The sequence below is a fragment of the Podarcis liolepis genome, assembly GCF_965112155.1.
Source record: "Podarcis liolepis genome assembly, chromosome: W".
Taxonomy (NCBI): domain Eukaryota; kingdom Metazoa; phylum Chordata; class Lepidosauria; order Squamata; family Lacertidae; genus Podarcis; species Podarcis liolepis.
Genome location: NC_139568.1, coordinates 1,457,323 through 1,482,297, shown reverse-complemented (window position 1 = coordinate 1,482,297; position 24,975 = coordinate 1,457,323). Strand labels below are relative to the sequence as shown.

At 46.7% G+C, this 24,975-nt stretch overlaps 1 protein-coding gene across 1 annotated transcript in view; it reads left to right on the top strand.

Moving 5' to 3' along the window:
• LOC310697805 (inositol polyphosphate 5-phosphatase OCRL-like) overlaps positions 1 to 18,819 on the top strand; it is a gene marked incomplete at both ends in the record, with an annotated part of 505,852 nt that extends 487,033 nt beyond the window's left edge. The window contains 3 exon segments of the mRNA XM_083484436.1: positions 9,952 to 10,006; positions 10,009 to 10,058; positions 18,637 to 18,819. Coding sequence (XP_083340562.1) covers positions 9,952 to 10,006; positions 10,009 to 10,058; positions 18,637 to 18,819 — 288 coding nt within the window.
• Positions 18,820 to 24,975: the final 6,156 nt, after the last annotated feature.

Genomic DNA, 24,975 nt, shown 5'->3' with positions numbered 1-24,975 from the left:
AGTCTCCTCCTCCTCTCACTGCGCGGGAGTCTTCTGCGCAGGGAACTTACAAGAGGCAGGCAGACAAGCACCGCAGGGAAGGGGAGACCATACGGGTGGGGGACCGGGTGTGGTTGTCCACCCAAGGGCTACCTTTCAAAGGGGGGTGCAAGAAGCTGCAACCCAGACGGCTGGGACCTTTTGAGGTAACACAGCAAGTCAATCCCGTGGCATTTAAGCTCAGGTTGCCTGATAGCATGAAAATACACCCGGTTTTCCACAGGTCCCTGCTCTCACCGCATAGGGAGGGGCGGGGATTCCAGGGGCAAAAGGGAGAAGTCACAACACACCCGCAGGTAGAAGAAAGGGAACACCATCACAGGGCCACGGAAATACTGGACTCAAGGTGGCGAGGGCGCCAGGTGGAGTATTTGGTAGCTTGGGAGGGAGAACCCGGGTCCGAAAACACGTGGGTTCCCACGGAAGCCTTCAATGACAGCTATCTGGTGGAGGTATTCCACCACCGGTTCCTGGACAAACCCAAACCCCTAGAGAGGTTCTGGGAGGAGCAATTTGGACCCACAGATGATGAAGAGGGGTTTGAGGGATTTTCTGACTCCGATGAGGAGGGAGGAGAGGTTTTTTCCGAAGAAGAAGAATCAGACGGGGAGGACCACCCAGTTGGCAGGTATAAGAGCGGGTGGGAAGCGGGTTTCGAATCCACAGAAGATGGTGACCGCCGAAGGGGACAAAGTTGATTCCACAGGTCGGTCCAGGGGTGGAGGGGGTCCTGGGGGGGAGGTGGATGCGAGCAAGCTATAAAGTGGCACATTTTTGTCAGTAGGTCGACCACTACCATGACTGCGCGCTGACGTCACGGGGCTGTAATGGTGGTGTGCCGTGAGATTTTTTTCATTAAACAAGTGTGCCTTTGCCCAAAAAAGGTTGGGAAACACTGCTCTAATGCAAAGTCTTTGCTGAAGAAATTACATGAGCTGCCTGAATCCAGCATCCCTTTCACCTTGACTGGGTGCCCGTTCGAGAGTTCTAGCACCACTTTGATGGCTATTGCCGCCTTGGGGGGGTCTGGTTGGGGCACTTTTACTGGCCTGGCTGCTGTGCCCCTTGAGTGGCAGCCAAGCGTTCCCGTTTCCCTGTTCCCTGTTCCTTTACCACCTCCTCCTCCCCCCCTGCGGCTCCCACCATTCCTTGCCAGGCCTTTCTTTGAGGGCAGGCTCTGGCAAAATGTCCTGGCCACTGGCAAAGGAAACACTTCTTGGTGGTTTTTCAATCTTTTCCCTCCTTTTTGCGCCCTTCGCTGGTGTTTGAAACTTCCCCCGCGCGTGCCCCATCTATTTCCATTGGCTCCGCTGGCGGGGAAGGCTGCTTTGGTATCTCAGGAATGCGGTAGTCATGGCAACGTTGCTCTCTCCCTTCCCGCCTCTCCTGGGCCCGCGCTTCCTGCCGTACGCCAATCGCAAGCACAGCCTTGGTCAGCTGGTCCATCCCCTGCAGGCAGGGTGCGCGGGAAAGCTCATCCTTCACTGTAGGGGATAACCCCTCCTCGAATAACATTTGTATGGGTTCAGAGTCCAGTTGCCACCCGAGGCGGTGAACTATCATCGCAAAGCACGACCAGTAGTCTCTAACTGACTGGTTCCCCAGTTTACAGTTCATCAGTTCCCGCTTACTCACACTTTGTTGTACATCACTGGAAAACATTGCGTCCATCGCCTGAAAGAATTTCCTCAGGTCTTGCATGGCGGCATTCTGCGTTGCCATAAGGGGCCTGATCCATTCCCTGGCCCCATCTTGCAGGTGACCCACGACATATGCCACCTTCGCCCCATTGTCTGCAAAATCGTCATCCTGCAGTTTCAAGGCGTACTCTATTTCCATTCGGAACGCACTATATTCCTGCGGGTTCCCTCCAAATTTGTGCACCAGTCCCGGTACCTTCCTTGCTATGGGGGTGGGCCTGACCTGTGCATCTTGAGACCGCCTTTCGTCCAGCCGTGCCGTCAGGATGGCCACATGCTGCTCCAACTCTCGGTTCCTCTCCACCAGAGTTTGCCCTCCAGCTGCTCCCTCCTGGGCGTTCGCTCCTCCAGTCTTGCTCATGATGCTACCTGCCTGCTGCTGCGCACGAGCAACTTTCAGGGACTGACGGATTGCTGTAATAGGTATGAGTTACTGGTGCCTTTCTCGGTTAATTTGCCTTGTTAAAGCTTTCTGACTGCACAGCCCCTTCTCATCGTGGCTGCCTCAGTCACTGGCAGAATCCGTCAGTGGGCGTTTCTTGAACCTTCCAGCATAAAAGTTGTTTGACACCCAGTCTCCTCCTCCTCTCACTGCGCGGGAGTCTTCTGAGCAGGGAAGGCGTGGGTAGCGGAGGACCTGGGCTCTCCTCACTGATGTCCAGTGAAGAGTCCTGGAGCCCTCTCTCCAATTCCCCCATCTGCCCCCCTTTATCCCTGGTGTTGCGCTGATTGGCTTCCCCCTCTACTGAGCTGTTTCTCCCCCTGCTGCTGGGTCCTTCGCCAGCATCATCTGGGAGCCTCCCCTTCGCCTCTCGCTCCGATGTCAGTTCCCTGACACTATGAGATTCTAGCTTTAACTTTGGAAGCTATGCCTTCAGCTGAATTAACCCTTGAATACATTTCTTCTCGGCTTGCAGATGAACAGAATAAAAGGCAAAGAGAAAGAGGTTTGTCTTCAAAGGGGAGTTGTGCTGTTCCTAAGAGTGGGGATGCTGAGTTTGAGAACACAGTAAATGCTTTTGCAGTTAGACACGGTTTTCGCTGTGGTTCCTCTTCCCATTTAATCAGGAACTGCACACGTGAACCTGGTCAAGACAGCACCAAGGCCGTTACCCCTAGTTACCAGACAAGGAGTTCCAGGGGACGTCGAAGAAGAGGAGGAGGTCGTGGCTACTCCCACAGCACACAGCACATGGCTTCAGCAATGGCGTTGATGCAAGGGCGTGGCCAAGGCAGCAATCTACGCTGGTTGATCGACAGTGGTGCATCTCACCACCTGGTGGCGCCATCTAGTGTCCGTTTGCAGAATTGCAGGCATTTGCAAACCCCTAAAGTTGTGACAATGGCAGATTCAACTAAACGTTCCTTAGAGACCGTTGTCCGGGTGTAACTTTGCTGCCACATACATCCGGACAACACCATTACTGGCCCCAACAACATCACACATACCATCTCGGGACTATTTAATTGCTCATCGTCTAACATTGTGTATGCCATCAAATGCCAACAGTGTCCTTCAGCTCTCTATATTGGACAAACAGGCCAAACCTTACGTCAAAGAATAAACGAACATAAATCTGACATCAAGAATCACAAAACAGAGAAACCAGTAGGAGAACACTTCAATCTCCCAGGACATTCTATACAAGATCTCAAAGTAGCTGTTTTACTACAAAGGAATTTCAGAAACAGACTGGAAAGAGAAGCTGCTGAATTACAACTCATTACCAAACTTAAAACAATGGAAAAACCTGGGCTGAACAAAGACATTGGATTCTTATCTCACTATACATGACTATACCATTTCTCACCTTCTCACCCCTTGCCTTTTCCTGTAAGACCTATTACAGTCGTTAAGAGTCGTCAACAGGCTCTCCCAGCTATCTGCCTATCTCCCATTCCCACCACCCTTCTGAGTAACACCTCTCCCCACCTTCTCACTATATAGAAGGATCTGGCAACTTCTGTTTCAGTGTATCTGAAGAAGTGTGCATGCACACGAAAGCTCATACCAAGAACTAACTTAGTTGGTCTTTAAGGTGCTACTGGAAGGAATTTTTTTATTTAGTTTTTAACTTATTCAACTTGAATCCTGCCACATGACCAAATTCTTGGATCAGTTCTAATACTCTTTTAGTACTAGATTCTGGCTCCTGTAATGTCAATACTAAGTGATCTGCAAAGGCTTTCAATTTATATTGTTTAGCTCCGACCTTTATACCCTTAATCAGATGGTCCCTTCTAATCATATTTAACAGAACCTCCAGGACTGAAATAAAGAGTAGTGGGGAAATCGGACAGCCATGTCGTGTCCCTTTCTCTATCTTAAATTCCTCTGTCACCACATTGTTAACTATTAATTTAGCCTTTTGTTCTGAGTAAATTGCACTTATACCATTTTCAAACCCTTGACCGACCCCCATCCCCTGAAGATTTTTCTTCATAAAACTCCAAGAAATATTATCAAAGGCTTTATCGGCGTCCACAAAGATTAAAACTGCTTTGGTGTTAATGTCCTCTTGCAACTTCTCCAAAATGTTAATTATATTCCTCATATTGTCAGACAAGTGTCTGCCTGGGAGAAAGCCAGCTTGATCCTTATGTATCTCTTCCCCTAGTACTTTTTTTTAGCCTTTTAGCCAGAATGTCAGCAAATATTTTGTAATCCACATTTAACAGGGATATGGGTCGGTAGTTCTTAAGTTGTGTTTTTTCGGACTCAGTTTTCGGTATAAGTGTAATATATGCTTCTTTCCACGACTCTGGCGCTTTTTCCCCTCCAAAATTTCATTGCAAACCTCCTTTAGTGGTTGAATTATCCAGTCCTTCAAAGTTCTATAGTATTTTGAGGTTAAGCCATCCGGCCCTGGAGATTTTCCCAACTGCATATTCTGAATGGCACCTTCTACCTCCTGTTCCGTAATTTTATAGTTCAACATTATCTTATTTTCTTGAGAAATCTTTTGCAATCCATTTGTTTTCAAAAACTGGTCTATGTCAGATTCTTTCTGGGGCCCTTGTGTATATAATTGTTTAAAATACCTCTGGAAACATTTGCTAATTTCCACTGGATTCTGAAAGTTCTTTCCATCCACCTCTAAATTAGCAATAGTGTTTAACTTTTGTCTTTTTTTCATCTGCCAAGCTAGCAGTTTCCCACATTTATTTGCCGATTCAAAAGTCCTTTGTCTCATTTGTTTAATTTTCCATTCAATTTCCTGATTCATCACCTTCATATATTGCACTTGATGTAATTTTATTTCTCTCAGGATCTCTTGTGAATTAGGTTTCACTCTCAATTTCTTCTCGCCCTCTTTTATTTTTTCCATTTTTTTTCTTTTTTCTCATTTTGAGCTCTCTTCTTTAATGAATTCTGTTGAATCAGAAACCCCCTCATAACTGCTTTACTTGCATCCCAGATTACTCTTTTTTTCCACGGTAGTGTTCAAATTTATCTCAAAATAGTCTCTCAAGGTTTTTTGGGCCTTCTTAATAACCTCTTGATCTCTAAACAAGATGTCATTCATCCTCCATCTGAAGGAACCGGTTGGTGTTAGTTTCATCTCCATTTTCACGGCATTATGGTCGGAGCACATCTTAGGGCAAATCTCTACCTTTCGAGTCTTGGGTGCCATTCCTCTAGTTATCCAGATTTGGTCAATTCTTGTCCATGTCTTTTGGGCTTCAGAAAAGAAGGTTCCCTCTCTACCCAAGGGATTCCTAATTCTCCAAATATCAATCAAATCCATATTGTCAGTCAATTCAAAAAAAGTTTTTGGTAGTCTACCATCCTTAGTGACTCCATGTTTGTCGATACCACTTGTCAGGGCCTCAGGAACAGAGGCACAGGGGAGAGAGGAAATGGAGAGCGAAGGGGAAGAATCGGAGGGCAGCGTAGGGGGGTATAGCAGTGACCCGAGAGATTCCATGAGCTTCTCCAGCGAATCAGAAGATTCCCAGAAGGAGGCGTAGATGGTCAGGGCAAGCGGGGACTCCCAAAGCAGCAGCTGGAGATCAGGGCCAGCTTCCCCACCAGAACGTAGTGGGGGGGAAAGGGTCCCAGGTGTCAGGGCCAGCGTCTCCTCCAGCAGGGAGAGAAGATGAGTCGAGACTGACCACGCCTCTATCGGAGAGTGGGGGAACGGAGGGGAGGTCAAGTCCAGCTAGCCTACCCGAAGGGGGAAGCAGTGACAGGAGCAGTGTAACGGTCAGGAGGAAGGTTGCCGGCTGGGCGCGCGCGCCAAGTTCAAATGTACAGGCGCGCGGGACAGCAGAAAGCCCGGATTGGGAACCAGGTCCTAAAGCCCGCCGGAGGCAGGGAGAAGACTCAGGGGACTCAGCGTCAGAAGAGTCTAGGAAGGGCGAGACCCCAGCTGACAGGCGGACCCAGAGGAGGAAAGAGCAGAGGAAGAGGTGGAGCAAGGCTAGAGTCTTAAACTGGTGTCTGGGGGGGAGGAGATTCAGACGGAGCTTCAGCGGTCTAGAGTTTCAGACGTAGAGCTGCACGCTGCGGCTGTGTAAACGAAAATGAACTTCAATAAAGACCTTTGTATATAACAACGAACTGGCGTTGGTCCTTTGTGAGCTGGGACCTAGGGCAGCTCTGACACCACTCCATTCATATCTCTCATCAAAATAATGTTGTAGTCCATATAGTCCAACAAAGTCTCATGCAACTTCTTATAGAATTCAGATTTCCCCTCATTCGGTGCATATACTCCTACTATCAGAAATTTTTCTCCTTGTGTTTGAATTCCAACTGCTATAAATCTTCCTTGCTCATCTTTAAAAACAAATTTTGGTGATAGGCTCTCTTTTGCATAGATAACTACTCCTCGCTTTTTAACCTTGTCCGATGAAATAAATTCTTGGCCCAGTCTCTTATTGATCAATATTTTCCTGTGTAGCCTTATCACATGTGTTTCCTGTAGGCAAATTAAGTCCAATTGTTCCTTTTTCAATAAATAAAAAACTTTCTTCCTTTTCTCCGGGGAATTAAGTCCATGAATGTTCCAGCTTAGTAGTTGCAGAGACATGGTGTATTTAAATTATTTTCCTCCAACTGCTCCCAGTAACTCCTCTTGTTCTGATGGTGGTATCACTTTCTGTAACTTGTCCAATCCCAAGGGTGGTGGTACTTTGTCTGATGTTCCTGGTCGTAAGGCCCTTGGATCTTCTTCCACTCCCTTTTGCAGGTCTTCTTCGTGATCTCTCAGAAATTTTTCTTTCTCTTCCACTGATCTTATTTTAAACTTTTTACCTTTAAAGGTAAAAGATAGGCCTTGGGGGAATTCCCACCTAAAGATGGTTCTATTACCTTTCAACAGTGTCACCAAATCTCCGTAGTTAGACCTAAGGTCCAAAAGATGTTTCGGAATATCCTTAAATATCTCCACTCTTGATTCGTGTATTGTCAGAGTATTCTGGTAATGCAGGCTCAATATTTTATCTCTCTCCTCTTTTGATCGAAGGGTGATCAGACAGTCTCTCACCCTGTTCTTTCTCCCTCCTCTTCCTAGTCTGAAAGCTTTTACTATCTTAAAGTCTTGCTTGTCATCCAGTTTCCAAAAGTCTGCAAATTCCTGTGTCAAAAAGTCACTTAGGTTGTCTTTCTCAAGTTCAGGTATCGCCCTGACTCTCAAATTGGTCTGTTTCTCCTTCAATTCGATCATAGACAAAAGTGCCTGGTGGGCCCCAAGCTGTGACTGGTGGTCTCCAAGCTGTTTACATATTGGTGTTATCTTTTCCTCTGCAGCCACTGCTTTTTCTTTTGCTTCCTCAGCTGTCTTTTGATTTAATGCAGATTCTTACAGCAATTTTTCAATAGATTCTGTATTTGAATTTACCTTCTGCCCCAAATTGTTAATGCTTATGGTGTTCTGGTCAATTTTATTTGTCGCTTCAGTAACTTGTTTGCTTAATTTATCTAAGGTTTCATAAATTTTACTTAAAACTGAAGTAAATCCTTCTTCCGATGTCATACCTTTTACCCCCGCTTGTGCCGGGTCTTCCCCTTGTGGAACAGGAGGGCCAGATGCAGATGCTCTGTGCTGTTGCAGTGCTGCGCTGGTCTGTTGAATTCTAACTTTGCCCGATCTTGTTGTCCTTTCCTCCATAACACTTTATCAACGAATCAAGGTCGCTCCCACAGTCAAGCTTGTTTTGCAGTGGAAAATTCCCTAGCTAGTTAGAAGTGGAAAATTCCCCAACCAATTGTAACAATTTCAGTGAGCCTCTAGGGGGATACAGTAACAGTCAGAAATAGCGCAATAAAGTAACTTCCCAGCTCTTCAAGAGGCCCCCTACAGCAAAGTTAATAACAATTTCTAGTCCAAAGTATCTCACATGCAGAGTTGGCTGTCCAAGAAGTTACATTGTCCATAAATAGTGCGGTTCTCAGAACGACCGTTCTATTAATCTTGGCAATCCGTTCCCAGGGATTGAGTGGTGGTCTTATATCCCTTCCTTCTTTTCCTTCCTCTCTTATTTTTAACAAACAGAAAATACTTTCCCTTCTTCCCTCCCCTCTCAATTCAGGGAGGGAGTTCTTTATTATTTGACGTTTGGGCTTGAGACTTTTAGCGCACCTCTCCCGGTCTTAGCTTAGTCAGTCTTTGCTTTGCTCTATATACAAAACGGAAGGTGGACTTCCTGTTTACACCTTGCCGCTTCGGTGCCAAATTAGTCCTTCTTTTTCTTTTAACTTCGAATCTTAAAGCTTGACCTACTCACAGGTTGTTGTTTAATAGCCGAATTGTCCCAGGAAAAAAGGTCAGGGCTCTCCGGCAACAGCTGCGCGGCTTCACTCCACAGAAGTAGCGATCGACTCTCAGCACCGCGTCAAACCCCCGTTTTGCTCCGGAGCCCCTTGCAGGGTTCCCTTGCAAATTGGGAGTGCGCTGAAGGTGCCCACCGAGTCCCACGGTCACAGGCTTCACCCGCCTGTGGTTTTCGATGGGGTCCCCGCTTCGCCGTAGCGGCAAGACCCGATTTCCGAGGAGCAATTCCTTCCAGACTAGAGGGAATCCGCCATTGTGATGGCACCGCCTCCGGAAGTCCCTGACTCGCAGACTCAGTTTGTGGCCATGGGCGTGTTTGCTAACATGAGTTAAGTTTAGAGTAAAGTTTTCTTTATGCTGGAGATAAAAGCATGTGTGCTTTATCGCCAGGGTTTTTCTTTTGTAAATAAAGTTTTTTCCTGAGTTCCAAAGTGCTTGCTCCAGGATTCTTCATTGAAAGGTACTGACTCTCCTGCCTTCTTCAACCGCTGCACGAAATTCTCTGCTGAGATAAGATTTATGGCGTTGGAAGCGCACTGGACGTTTACTTAACATTAAACTAATTAAAGTTTAATGGACAAACTCTGCTGATATTTTGGAAACTTGTTAGCACAAGTTGGATAAGGATATAATTAGTCAATATATCCCCTCCTGCACCCCAGAACATTCCCACACACCCAGCAGCTGCATGTGGAGGAGCGAAGACGCGAACCCGGTTCCCCAGATTACGAGACTACCGCTCTTAACCACTACACCACACTGGCTCTCTAGCCAAACCCCATGTCCACAGCTGCATATTTAGTAAGCTTTTGGGTGAACTGCACATCCGGAGTGGGAGGATTACGAGCTGTATATTAATAGGGGAGGGGGAGCTTGGATTTGGGGTGCAAGCAATTTGTTTTTTGTTTTCCCCCTTAAGATGCTTGCTGTGGCTAGGGCCAGGCGATATGTCAATATAGATATATTTTCAAATCAGCTTGAAGTCTAGATAGTGAGACTGGTTTCATAATTTCTGACCTGGCAATATATTGCGAATCATGATGTGTGTGTGTACTATGCAAAAAACACCATGTGGGGGGAAACTGTGAAGCCAGACAATGCTTCTCGAGATTCCTGCAGCCCCTGTGGATTCTGCCAGTTCAGCTTTCCCCTGCCCTCCTGCAGGGGGCAGCAAAAATCAAAATGCGGGGGAAACCGTGAAGCCAGCCAATGCCTCTACATAGCTCCATCTTATTTCAGACATCGTGCTATATTGGTGTATTGCAATGTTTAGCTAGTGATAGATCACCGTGTTGAAAGCCAGCTATCGCACAGCCCTAGTTGTGGCCTCAGAGGGCAAGACTTGTCCACCCAGCTGGAGCAAGGAAAGAATGCATACAGGCACACATTCTGCCAGGCTCTCATGCCAGTCCCGCTTGTCATTGGACCTCCAGGAGAAGCAGTTTCTGGATATCGTACCCCAGGATGGTGATGACTCCACTGAGCGGCCAAGGAGATCTGGCTTTTGGTGGACCACCTCTTCAAGAATGCCTGCCACCAGGTGAGCTGAGGGGGACGGTACCATTGAAAGGATGGGTGTGGGCTGGAATCCAGTACCAGTTTTGGGGTGTGCAGGTTCCAAACATCCCAATTGATTTATATCTTAGCTACCAACTCGCTCTTACAAACTCCTGCTGTGAGTATAGTGGCACCTTGGTGGAGCGGCAGCGGGTGGGACATCCAGCATACGGTCTTCCTTAGAGCGGCTCAGAAGAACCCAAGTGTTCCCAACCATTGTCTGCCTCTCCCTAGCAAAGCGGCTCTCTGAGACTCGCCACTAGAAGAAGCGGGGAATGAGTTCACTCTCCCATTGCCCCAAATCAGGAGAAGGGAAGTAGGAATGCTACTGTGGAAAGCAGGCGGGATACAATTCTCAGCCCTTGTGCCAGCTCTCTTGGGGAGGGGCTTCTCTCCATTGTGGCATTCCTCGACCTCACATTATGCACCCCAGGGCTGGATTGTTCTGCATGCTATCCAGGATGTACCTCATCCCCTCCGAACGCATGGGTGATACTCTGCTTCAGGAGGACCTCTTCCAGTATCTTCTGCTCACAGGCAGAGGTACCTGGCCTCCCCCGAGGCAATTGAGCGAGATACTGTGCTTACCGTCCGTCTGCAACCTCTGGCAGGCTAGGTAAACAAACCCGGCGATTCTTCTCATTAGTCGTGAGAAGAACACATTCTCTGCTTCTCTCTCCCTCCCTGCATTCTCCCAGGGAGGAGAAATGAGACAGACAGGAGTCCTTTCTACATGTTTTATTCCTGTCACTCAACAGTACATAGAAATGTGACTGCACCCTTCAGACTCCATTAGAAGAGTCTCAACTCCTCCCCTGTACTTCCAGCACAGGTCAGATGACACTCTGAGCTAACATCCGGTGCTCAGTACAGAGAATAGGCTCCACCTTTTCTCCAACACTACAGTGAGAAACCACAACATCCTGTTTTGCATTCCAGCCATCTGGAGCTGGCTTTTGCCTTGGTGCTTTTTCCTGACAACCTCCCCCAAAAGCATCAATAGGCAAAACATGATCCAGAGAAGAGAACTAACAGTTGTTATGCATATAACAGTCCCCTGTTGTTTCAGTTCCACCCTTGGAACTCCCCACCACTGGTTTCACCAGTGTACCTCTCTGGTTGTCTGGCTTCCAAGGAATGAGTGCTTCTGCATTACCTTGGTTAGCTACTCTCTGTTGTGTCTTTGTCTCTGACTTAGACACTGCTTTAACCTGCTTTGAGTTGTTAACAATAGCAACACATGCAACAGCTAGGTTAGCAAACTCTTTTGAGTACCTCTTGGGTGGTACACCCTTTGTAACTCTCTCAGACCTGCGTATGAGGTTCTGATCCTCTGTGCTCAGTGGTTCAACCTCTGGACTCTGTTGAGAACCAGTAGCTATCAGTGGTTCTTCCTTCACCTGTGAAGGTCTATCCATTGTGTGAGATTTTCTCTCAATGACTGTTACAACTGAACTCTCTGAGCTATCAGTGTCATCTTCATCAGTACCACTGTAATCTGTGACATCAGAAAAATCATCATCATCATCATCTGAATTGTCACCTGTGGGAAATGTTTGTTCTACAACTCGCTCTTGTTCCGGAGCACTCTCTAGGAACTTTGTGAGAATCACCTGACCAGATTCAGACAAAATTACTCTGTAGAGACCTTTTTCATAACCCACAAAAATGCCTCTGGCATTCTTTACTCCACCTGGAGCTTCTGTTCTCACATGAGACCCGAAAACCTTAAAATAGGCAACAGAAGGTTTTCTATTGAACAGCTTCTCAAAAGGAGAACATCCCAACTCTGTTGAGACTTTTCTCAACCACACATGAAGATAGGATGCTAGCGATTCGGCCCAATAATCATGTGGCAAATGTGAACTCAGCAATTGCGCATGCATCCCCTTTTGCAATTCTTTGTTCACTCTCACACAGACCCCCCTGTTCCACGCTTCTTGCGAAACAGCAACTTTGTGGTCTATCCCTTTTCCATCCAGGAACTTCTGAAACTTCTGTAACATAAAAACTTGTTTGTCATCTGTGAAAAGACAATCAATGTTATCATCATGCATATTTTTAACCTTGTCACAAAACTCCTGAAACTTTTCTAAAGTTTCTTGCGGTTTCTCCATCATATAAACCCAAGAATAATTAGTGAAACAATCCACACACAAAAGGTAATATTTTGCACCGCCTCTAAATGGTTCTAGAGGACCAATCACATCAGCATACACCCGCTGAAATGCCCTGTCGACCTTCGGCACCTTCCGGGCGCTCTTGGTCACACCTGCAAGAGAGATTTCGTTAGAAACAGAAGAATTACATTTCATGTAATCACTTTGATCAAAAGTCAACAAATACAGTCCATCTTTCTCTTTGGCAGTAAGAAACAGTTCTCCATCTTTGTATATCTTGCAGCTTTTAGCATCATAGGTCAGTTTCAGTCCTTTCTTTGCAATCTGCGACTGTTGAATGGTTACTTTAAATGTAAAGGTTCATCATTGTTCCACTCCATGTGTATGTCTTTAAGGGGCCGGAGCAAGGGCCAGAGCAAGATAACGAGACCCAGCTTTACAGCTGTGAAACATAGCAGGTGCTGCTGAGTTGTATTTGATTAAGGCGTGTCAGCATTTGGGTAGAGTATATAAGGAGCAGCACCTAGCTCTCCCATTACCCTGGGGGATGGGTTGGTGGTTGGGTCATGTTTGTTTGTTAATATATTTAGAGTAAATGGAGTTTTTGTTTTTCTTATTAAAACCTTCTTTAAGTTATTTTTGAGTCCTTTCTTTTTAATGCATGATCTCCCCAGCAAGCTCTCTGCAGCGTTACCATACTGCAAAAAAGCCAACATCTTTGGTTATGGGCCCAGCTGCTGAGTGGATGACTGCATATGTTTGGACTCTGAGAAAGGTTTGAAAACTCCTTCTCCTGTTAGCGTAGTTTTTGTGGGTCTGGAAGAGTTCCAGAATGGTTGACCGGGTTCCTGAAGCTGAGAAGGCTCTGGTCTTCCCACAGCTAACAGATGAGAACTATAGTTTATGGTCTTTTCGGGTGGAGGCGCTTTTGACCTCTCGAGAAGTATGGACCTATGTAACTGATGACCCTCCTGACCCTGTAACTAATGCTTGGTCGAAAGGAGATGCAAAAGCCAGGGCGATAATTAATTTGGCAGTCAGCGACCAGCAAGTAGTCTATATAAGAAATAAGAAAACTGCCAAGGAAATGTGGGACAGTCTTGCAGCAGTGCATGTTAGAAAAGAGTCAGCGTCTGCATTGACGTTTTTCAAGCAGTTGTTCCAGACGAAGTTGCAGCCTGGTGGTGATTTGGCAGCACACTTGAGACGTCTGGAGGCAATACGCGGCGAGTTAATTCGAAGGGACATGGAGATACCTGATATTCAGTATGTTTTTATCATCCTTTGTTCCCTTAATGAGGACTTTGATGGTATAGCTAGCCAGATATCTGCCGTTCCACCAGCACAATTAACTGTGGAAGGGGTAACGGCAAGATTAATGGGCGAGTTGGATAGAAGGGAGGCTTGTGCCATAAGCACTCCTGTTTCCAGAAAGAATGAGGAACGCCATATGCAAACGTGTGGTGATACAACTGCATTTAAAGCTGCAAAGCGTTGTTGGTTCTGCAATAAGCAAGGACATTTTGCAAGGGACTGCAGATCCAAAAGAAAGCAAAGTACTCCCAAGCCTGTTTCTGTTCGTCAATCACGGTCGTCAGCCCAGCAGCCGGCATCGTATAGTAGAGACAGAAACGAGCCGCGAGCTTTTCACGCTCGCTCTAAAGATCGTAAAAGAATTAAAGATGCCAAGTGGAAGTCTTTTGTTATCGACTCAGGAGCATCGCAAAATATCTGCAATGATCGAAGCTTGTTTATTTCTTTCGAAGAGGAAATTGGTAATGTACATTTAGCCAATTCACAAGTCCTGCAGTCGCTTGGCAGGGGTACCGTTAAACTTGACTCTTTAAACATTACAATAGCAAACTGCATTTACTGCCCGTCAGTGGACAATTTATTGTCAGTAAGGTGCTTTGCTCGTCAAGGCATAACTGTGCGTTTCTTAAAGTCTATGTGTGAGTTTTTCGAGGGGAACAAACGTCTATTGTATGCCCGGGAATCTGATGGATTATATAGACTATATTTTCGCACCTACTCCCAATCGCATATAAATTGCAGAGCAGCACAGTTAAGCCAGGGGTTGAGGAATGTAAGGCCACATTCTGGGTGTGTCCACGAGGCGCACAGAATTCTGGGACACCTGAATTTTGCTGATGTAATTAAGACAAAGAATATTGTCAATGGCCTCAACTTAAAACCATGCAAATTCTTTATGCAATGTCTATCCTGTTGCAAGAATAAGATTAAGGTTGCACGAAAGGGTAGGTGCTCAGATAGGAAAGTAACTGAGCCATTTGAGCGTGTACATTGTGATTTAGTTGGGCCACTCCCACCATCATTAGGAGGTTCTAAGTACTGGCTTATGCTGATAGACCAATATAGTAGATATTGTTGGACTTATGCAATAGCTGAGAAGTCCCAAGCATTTGAGAAGTACAAGGTTTTTTGCAACTGGGTAAAAACGCACTTTAACAAACCTATTAAGAACCTGTTTTCTGACCGGGGCGGGGAATTTGTTTCTGAGGATTTTGAGAAATTCCTGGAAGCGCAGGGGACTACTCATCAGTTATCTTGCCCCCGAAGTCCCTGGCAAAATGGGCTTGTTGAAGTTGTGCAGCGTGACTTGCAGGCAGGGGTTAAAACTTATCTACACGATGCTAATCTGCCCAAAGCGTTTTGGGCTGAAGCGCTCCATGCCTTTTGTTATGTTAGAAATCGCAGTTATCATTCTGGTTTAGATGTCACCCCCTATGAGAAGTTGTTTAAAAAACGCCCTAATCTGAAATACCTACGTATTTGGGGTTCAGATGTAATTATGCATTATCCTGCTAAGCAGAAATTGGGTGAACGTAGTGTTCAGGGAAAATTAATGGGCTACCAGCAGGGGGCGTACAGAATTTACATACCAGCAACTGGCAAATTTCATATTACCAGAAGCATGATACAAACTGTAAATTGGAATAGGGTTGCTGTTTTCCAAGATACTGATGGTATAAATGATACTGAGGAAGAAGAGGAAGCAGCAGCAGCAGCAGGAGGAAATGGTGCTTCTGAATTAATGGGAAAAGACAAAAAGCCTGTTGAATCTGATAATTTGTTTGATTTAAAGTCGCAGGCACCCGAGGGGAGGTTAGATTCTCTTGAGTTTTCTGACCGTGAGCTTAGCCTACAGGCACCTCTTCAGTCTGACAATGATGATTTACAACCTGAAACTAGTGGTTCACTTAGTCCCATTAAATCTGAGGAGTCTGGCTCTCCTTCCGGACTGAGACGTTCAGATAGAAAGAGGCAGAAGCCACAACGTTTCGCAGATGAACATTTTAATACTGTGTATGCCAATAAGGTGATTTTTGAGCCAAAAAGCTACAATGATGTTCAGAATTTACCTAAGCACCAAGCTGTAAATTGGTATAAAGCTATGAACTCTGAGATAGCTTCTTTAAAAGAGCATAACACTTGGTCTCTCGTACCACAAACCCCAGATATGAGACTTATTGATTCAAAATGGGTTTATAGAGTTAAAATGAATGACAAAAATGAAGTTGTAAGGTACAAGGCAAGACTAGTTGCTAGAGGTTTTCAACAAATTCCAGGTGAAGATTATGATTTGTGCTATTCACCAAGTGTAAAATATGAAACAGTTAAGCTTTTGTTAAAAGATGCATCAATTTGTGGAAAAGCCCACTATGCAATGTTTCTCTGCTCTTAAGAGAGTAGTAATGTACCTTAAACATACCAAACATTATAGGTTGCAGTTTACATCAAGTATTGACAAAGGGTTTGAAATTTTCTGCGATGCATCTCATGCAGTGGAACAAAATAATTGCAGGGGTGTGTCTGGTATGGTGTTTTGTTATAACGGTTGTCCATTTGAATGGAAGTCCCAGACACAAACCATTATTTGTCTCTCCACAGCAGAGAGTGAATTATGTGCATGCGTTCAGGCCACTCGTGATGTAGAATGGTATCTGCAAGTATTCGCAGACCTACAGATGCAAGTAACACTACCAGTAAAAGTTTACCTTGATTCCCAGAGTGGACTTGCTATCCTGTGTTCAGAGACCAACACGCAGCGCACTAGAGTCTTAAGATTACGTTTAGAATTTGTAAAGAAACTAATTGCTGATGAAATGGTTGTATTTAAATATGTTCCAGGTGACAATCAAATTGCGGACATTTTTACTAAAGCACTTCCAAAGGTTACACATGAAAAACATGTACAAAGTATGCTTTATGTTTTTGTTCCACAATGATGAACCGCAGGGGAAATGTTGAATGGTTACTTTAAATGTAAAGGTTCATCATTGTTCCACTCCATGTGTATGTCTTTAAGGGGCCGGAGCAAGGGCCAGAGCAAGATAACGAGACCCAGCTTTACAGCTGTGAAACATAGCAGGTGCTGCTGAGTTGTATTTGATTAAGGCGTGTCAGCATTTGGGTAGAGTATATAAGGAGCAGCACCTAGCTCTCCCATTACCCTGGGGGATGGGTTGGTGGTTGGGTCATGTTTGTTTGTTAATATATTTAGAGTAAATGGAGTTTTTGTTTTTCTTATTAAAACCTTCTTTAAGTTATTTTTGAGTCCTTTCTTTTTAATGCATGATCTCCCCAGCAAGCTCTCTGCAGCGTTACCATACTGCAAAAATGCCAACAGCGACACACTCAGCAGATTAAATTTCAGTTCTGGAACCAGGTAAACATTACTTATAGTCAAGTTCAGACTCTCAAGATACACAGTTCCAATTCCGGTCGCTTCCAACTCTTGACCGTTGGCCTGTTTCACAGCGAAGCTTTGCTTCTTCAACGTCGAAAATAATCCTCTGTGTGGGCACATATGGACGGTCGCGCCCGTGTCGATTATGAATGAGTTCCCTACATCTGGTGTGGTTCCTTTCGCCATCATAGCCTTTGCAGGTTTCACCTGGCACTTGGTACGGCTTTTGCCTGACGCCTCAGGCTTCGTAGAGCTGCTCTTTGCTCCTCTTGACTGGCGCGGCTTCTTACAGTTTCGCTGTAGATGCCCAGTCTGTCCACAATTGTAGCATCGGACAGCACTCAATGCTACACCATGCTCCCTAGTAGCATCAGCAGTGGGGGAATTAGAACTCTGTTCTTCCCTCCCCCTGTCAGCAACACCCATTGCACCTTGTTCAGGAACACCAACAGTTCCAACAGCCACAGTTCCTGCACTCTCCCCTCTGGGGTCAAAGCTCTCCTCAGCTTTCGATGAGCTCTTAGGAACTTGGCCAGCATCATCTTGGCTCACCCTTTCTGGGGTAGTTATCCATCCAGACCATGATGAATAACTGTCTCTGGTTAAGGGAGGTGGGCAAGGCAGGGCTCCCCTTTTCTTGGCATCCATTTTGAAGCCAAGCCTCTCTCACTTTCCAGCAAGCTGTAAAATCCAACAGTTGTTTTTTCCTTTCTCACTCAGGCAGGCAAACTGCAAGTTGTTTACGCTCTTTTGCACCTGGCAGCTGAACTCTGGCTGCTATGGAAAGTCCCTTCCAAGGGCACGTAAACTTGTAGCCAAAACATTCCCTGGTTTTGTTTCGCTTTCCCAGGCTCACACTCACAGTCCAGCCCCTTTGCCAGTAACTTTCCAACTTTCCGTTACTTAGCAACAGTGCATTTAGGACCTCTTATCTTTAACCACAGGAATTTGTGGAATGCAGGCTTCAGCCTCTGAGCTGCAGGCCTTTTCCTCCCGGAGCTTTTGTTTTTCCAAAACGCAGAGCTCCCGTGAAGTGAACCAAAGAATTAATCAACCTGCGTTCACACTTTTAGCCCGAAAAGCAGAGCAGCATACCTTGAGCTTTCGTTGCTTGGAAAACACCTTCCTCTGGGTCTGTTCAGCCTCTGGCTTCTGTCAGACGCCTCTCTTCCTCCTTGGAGCAGAGGAGGACATTCCACCAGCCTCTCATGCAGATGTCCGATGAATCGAAACCATCCGAAGGCTGCCATATCATATGTTAGTATCTTAAGCTCACAGGCAGAGGTACCTGGCCTCCCCCGAGGCAATTGAGCGAGATACTGTGCTTACCGTCCGTCTGCGACCTCCGGCAGGCTAGGTAAACAAACCCGGCGATTCTTCTCATTAGTCGTGAGAAGAACACACCCTCTGCTTCTCTGCTTCTCTCTCCCTCCCTGCATTCTCCCAGGGAGGAGAAATGAGACAGACAGGAGTCCTTTCTACATGTTTTATTCCTGTCACTCAACAGTACATAGAAATGTGACTGCACCCTTCAGACTCCATTAGAAGAGTCTCAACTCCTCCCCTGTACTTCCAGCACAGGTCAGATGACACTCTGAGCTAACATCCGGTGCTCAGTACAGAGAATAGGCTCCACCTTTTCTCCAACAGTACAGTGAGAAACCACAACATCCTGTTTTGCATTCCAGCCATCTGGAGCTGGCTTTTGCCTTGGTGCTTTTTCCTGACAGGACCTCTTCCAGACCCCGGGCACGCAGGACGAGCTGCAGGAGAGAATTGAGTGCCTGGACACCAGCATTCCCGAGACGATCCGTATCCTCTTTGGGGGACATTGTTGGGGAGCAGGGCTGCTTGGTGGTTTTCTTTCGCTCTTGGCTGGAGTGGACCTCACTTTTATACACCTGGTGGCTTAGGTTCCTAGGCCACCCCATCCTTAAGGCTCTGGGACACAGCACAATGAAATGCCCACAGTCAAGTCCAGTCATGCATCCAAACTGCTTCACAGCTTTAACCCCCATTTGAAAACATCAGCCTGGCTAGATAGAGCAGAGGTGGGGAATCTTGACAGGGCCGCAGGCCCCACATCTAGCATCATACGTGGTGTCAAGGTAAAGACACGGCTGCAAAGGAGCTTCAAGGGTGCGTTCAATTGTTCTTTGGCAAGCAGGGTTTCTTGACCGCACTTTTGGAGTTGACTATGGCGGCCAAGAGGGCCAAAATGGAGTCCGGCACACTTTCGCTGCGACTGCAAGCTGTCTGTGCCGATCCAAACGTCCTCCTGCCTCTTTGGCCGGTTTAGCAGAGTGAACACAGCGGTCAGAAGCGATTGCAGTGTGTGGGTAATAAATCAGAACACACGCAAGCCGTTCTCTTATCTTCAACAGTCTTTAATCGTGTAGCATAACATCGTAAATTCCACTTCAGACACCCGGCGACAAAGCACACATCTCTCCTCTCGCAGAGCAGACGAGAATAACACACACAGAGAAAACCACTCCCGTATGTGTATTGCAGCCACGCCTCAAGATGTGAGACGTCACTCAGAACTCTTAACCCTGTAAGTTCTGAAACCCTTCACACCCCCTCTCGTCTTGCATCTTGAGGGAAACTGTGAACACCCATTTACAGACCTCTTTGAGTTCAACTCACCTCCCATTGCCTTTTGCCTCCCTCTGGCATCTGTCCCAGGCAACTGTTGAACCCCTTCAACACTCCCGGAATCGCACTGTGTGAAACCAACCCACGCACTGGTCACCTGAAACCTCTCAGGTGGAACCCCCTTCGTGGCGCGTGTTGACCGTCCGAGCACAAACTCAGGTGCTCCTCCTGACCCACTGGGGTCAGCAAGCGTGTCCTCTACATCAGAAGACTCCCCCTCTGACTTGCTGCGTCTTCGGGCCTTCTGGACTTTGCTAACAGGAGACGAAGGCTCACTCTTGGGCTCTCTTTTAACAACCTGTGGAGAAACCCTACCCTGTTCTTGACCCTCATCAGAGACTTGGTCCTCAGCAACAGGTTCACCCTCTGCCTCTCCTTCCTCAGAATCAGACAGACACTCTGAGAGAACGTCAGGACCATCATTGAGTCTTGACCAACCATCCTGCTCACAGAACTCAGCATGCTTACTGATCAGAAGCTTGGTCTGATCACCTTCTGGATATGCAAACTTCCACCCCTTTGTCGCAGGTTCATACCCACAGAAGATCATTTTCTGGTACCTCGGACCACCTTCCTTCCGTTGAGCCGTTGATATAGGCACCCAGGCTCTGGAACCAAACACACGGAAGAAATGCACCTGTGGCTTTTTCCGGTGCAACAGGAAAAACGGTGTGTCACCTATAACTGGGTTATAGGACCTGTTCATCGTAAAACTGGCAGCTTTCCAAGCTTCACTCCAAAAACTCTGAGGCAACCCAGAGTCACACAGTAGAACCCTGACAGCTTCAGCCAGTGTTTTACTCCTGTGCTCTGCCACGCCTCTCTCCTGAGGAGACTCAGCACCCGTCACCTGGTGACGTATTCCCTTCTGGTTGAAAAACTCCTTCAGAACAGACCCAGTAAACTTTGACCCACGGTCGCTCTTGAACCCTTGCACCTTGGTGGAGAACCTCGGTTCCACCTCCGCAACCCAATCTTTAATTAGTTGCACTGCCTCGCCCTGCGTCTTCAGCGAGAAAGACCAACCGTTCTTACTAAAATCGTCTGTCAGTGTCAGCACAAACCTGGCCCCACCCAGACTCGGACACTCCATGGATCCAAACAGGTCTATGTGCACAAGCTCAAAAGGTTTTGTGGTTACCCTCTCCACCCTGGGATAACTGCACCTTTGTACCTTTGCCTTTCTGCATGCCTTGCACTCTAGGGACTTCCCACATGCTTTGAGTTTGCAACCTTTAGTGCAGCTGGGCAACTTCTGAACATCTTCCAAACTGCTGTGCGCCATTCTCTTGTGCCACAAGTGAACACAAGAATCATGACTGGGAACACTAGCACACTGCGCCTGTGCTCTTCCGGCATTCCCCCCACCCTCCAGAGGTGTCTCCAGAACAAAGAGATTGTTCTTGTATTCCACGTTGACAAGTTGTCTCCCACCCCTGGAAATGGAACAGACATCATTTTCAAAGCAAACCTTGTACCCTTCCTTTACAAGAGCAGGTACAGATAACAGACAAAAATGCATCTCTGGCACAACGTAGACTTCCAGCTCCGCCTGTAAAAAGGAAACATAAACATTTGCCACGTTAGACAATGGCCTTTGTGATCCATCAGCAAATTCAACAATTGTCCCAGCTGAAACAGCCCTGCAGTTTCGCAGCTCGCCAGCAGGTGGCGCTCTGATCAGGTTATGACTCGCTCCTGAGTCGACTACCCATTGCATCACCCTGCCCTCACTGGAGTTGTTCTTTAGCGTTGCCATGGCAACAAACTTCTCGCTGCCCCTGTCCTTGGCAGCTTCCGTAGACGCAACTCTCTCAGTTGCCATGAAGACTGGACTTATCTCAGTGTTCCCACACAGCTCTGAAGCCCTTATCTTCCTCTGCTGCAGGTGGCCGACCTTGAAGCCTCTAGCTCTATCCAGCTTCCCAGGCTTCGACTCACGACGCAAACAACTCTTGGCAGCCTTTGGAAAAAGAGGCGTCTCTGAGCTTTTACTGCTCACTGCCCCCCCACTTCTCACAGGGCTCCCAGGACGCTTTCCTGCACCCCCTCTGATGGGTAAAGGGCTCCCAGCACTTTGCCTCTTTCCAGGCTTCTCACGCAGACACGTTGCAGCGCCCACACAGCTCTCAGACTCTGCAAAAGTAGCAGCAACAGCAACAGTGGCAGCAACAGTCCCTTCGCCCCCCTCAGGGGCCTCCCAGCTCCTCCCAGCTGTGCATCGGCTCTCACGAAGGTGGCCAGCGCCATCTTGCCTCTCCAGTTTGGATGCAGCCACTTCCCGGCCCTTGCTTCCCACTCCAGCTTCACAAGCCTCTTGGAGTGCTAGCCAAGCGGCCTCTGGCTTCCTTGCACCCAGAACAATAGGCATCAGATCAGCACCCACGTTCTCAGCCAAAAACGCAAGCACACGCTTCTCAGCTTCACTTTGCTCTGCAACTGTCCCAGCTGCCTTCGGTGTCGGCTGGACAACCTCCCACAGCCGTTCTCCGACTAACAGCAACTCTGCTTGAAAGCTCCACTCCAACCACGTTTGGCTAGTCAGCTTCTGACATGGCAGCTTAAGCTCAAAGCCATGTACCTGGGACTGAGCCATTTCCCTTCCCCGGGGCTGAGCGTACTCACGAACCAGTAGCAGCTCCTTCCGGCTCCCGGTTTCAGCAGACCGGCTTCTCCCAGCGAGCTCCTTTCAGCCTCAAAGAGTGGGCATAGCTCCAACTGGCTCCAGCGTCTTCTCAGCTGGCTTCCCACACACACGGGCCGTCTCTCCTGCAACAGCTTCAAAGCTTTGGCTAGCTGCCCATAACCTATGGCGGCCAAGAGGGCCAAAATGGAGTCCGGCACACTTTCGCTGCGACTGCAAGCTGTCTGTGCCGATCCAAACGTCCTCCTGCCTCTTTGGCCGGTTTAGCAGAGTGAACACAGCGGTCAGAAGCGATTGCAGTGTGTGGGTAATAAATCAGAACACACGCAAGCCATTCTCTTATCTTCAGCAGTCTTTAATCGTGTAGCATAACATCGTAAATTCCACTTCAGACACCCGGCGACAAAGCACACATCTTTTCTCTCGCAGAGCGGACGAGAATAACACACACAGAGAAAACCACTCCCGTATGTGTATTGCAGCCACGCCGCAAGATGTGAGACATCACTCAGAACTCTTAACCCTGTAAGTTCTGAAACCCTTCACATTGACCACTAGTATTTGCTGTTTGGATTGAAACCATGCCTGCAGAAGGACATTTCTTCGGCAGATCAGCTTTGCAGGCAGCTTCGTCAAGAGGGGATGTGTGGGATAATTACAGTGGGATGGCTCAGTTGGTAGAGCGTGACACTCTTAATCTCAGGGCTGCGGGTTCAAAATGTGGGGTAATAAGCAAAGGATTTTAGGTATACTAAAAACAACAAGACCGCCCATAAAATGTATGCTATTGCCATGCCAATATGAGAGGAAATTAGTTGGAGGGAGGCAAGGGATGGGGCCACGGACCCCTGATTGGGAATAAGGGAACTAGATGGTCCTCGGTGTCCCTTCCAACTCCACAATTCTATGATCCTGTGTCTTAAAGACAAATCTTGAGGAATAGTGTGTGTGTGTTTCTGTTTGAACTTTCCCAGCCTTTGCTTTATTCTGATTTGCGCTTGTGTCCCTACTCCCCACGTGTAGAATTGCTATACCTTTGGATTTTCCTGGACATTCAAGCGTTTCCCGCATGGACACTTGTTTCCAACGGCCAAATCCCGGCGGATGGCAACCCTACCCACTTGTGCCAGATTGCCTGGCATACATTACAAGCATCTAGTCACATAGATTCTCCAGAATCCCGGGGCTAGCCCACCTGATGGGAAGAGTCCGCGACCAGAAGGAGGAGGAGTACCAGGAAGAATGGACAAAATTCAAAGATTATTTAGCTGAATATGTCAAGATAACCTAACTGGAAAAGCTTGCAAAGATGAGATAGGCTTAGGATTTAAATATGTAAGGATAGGAATTAAGATGTTTCAAGCTAGATTAGAAAGAATGAAAGATGTGAAGTGATCAAGTTAATTTTTTTTTTTTTGGAGAAGATTGATTTTGGAAAACTGTTAAAATGAAATACAATGAAATTCAACCAGGGGGATTTGAGGAAGTCACTTAACAATGTTATCAAGATTGGTTTAATTACAATTAGGATGTATGTACGTTTGTTTGTTTGTCTTAATTTTTTGGGGGAAAATTAATTTAAAAAAACTGAAAAGAAAAACACCATAGATTATCCAGAATCCCAAGCAGCGACACTGTGAAACTTTCATGGGAATAAAAGGTAGGGGGGAAGGAGGCACAATGTCAAGCAGGCAACAGAATAAACCCGAGCACTGTGGGTCTAAAACCGGCCCCTGAATCTCTTGCTCCCCACACTGCCCTTCTGACAGTAACATTTTTTTGCTTGCTGGGTGGCTGTGTGCAATGAGAGCTCAGTCACTGAGGAAGGGTGCTGGCCCAGTGGGAGAAGTATGTGCTTGGCATGCAGGCGATCCAAAAATCCATTCAAGAGCAAAATTCCAGTTCTCATGTTTTCTGTATACATGGCTAATTTAAAGGGGAATAGCATGGTGGTTTCCACAGAGTCAGACCATTGAGCCGCCTAACTCCTTAAGGGAGGACCAGAGCTCGCTGGTGATGCAGGTCCCAGAACAGTCTCCAGCATCTCCAGGTGAAACTGAAAACATCACCTGCCTGGAACCTTGTAGAGCCACTGCCAATCAGTACAGACAGTGCTGAGTTAGGTAGCTAGGATCCATCCACCATCACCCTTTGCCCGAAGCAAAGGCACATCGCTGGTCCAAATCTTTGAAAGACTTTCCCTGCTCACCAAGCCACCTGCCCTCCTTTGTGCATTGCCGATGGCTTATCAAAGGGATCCTCACTGCAAGTCTCATCAAGGCAGACAGCTTGATGAAATCTTGGCGCCCTTGCTTTCAAAATGCTAACAGGGACAATGGCACCAGTGGACCTCTGGACTCACAGGGTGCAGCTTACTTGGGAGCCATCAATTGTACACATTTGGAATGGCCCTTGAGAAATGATGGTCTGCCTATATTCAGCAGCTTACCACCTTGTTGTTCGTTAAAAACTTGAATAAAAAGCATGCTTAAAATAAAACAGGAAAAATGAAATTTTGCTGGCTTCTTGAGAAAAGAATAATGCCTCATTATTTGTATCTGCTTTTTTTTAATAAAATATTTATTGCAATTTTAAACAACAAAAATAGCATCAAAGATACAGAAAAACAGAATTATAGAAAAAGAGTAAGAATAAAGAAAATAAGAGTAAAAGATAAAGAGAAAGATTACAAATGTTCATAAATCATACTTTCATAGTCTTTAGACTTCCTCGCATCACCCCTCCCCTGTGTTCTCCATCATATAAT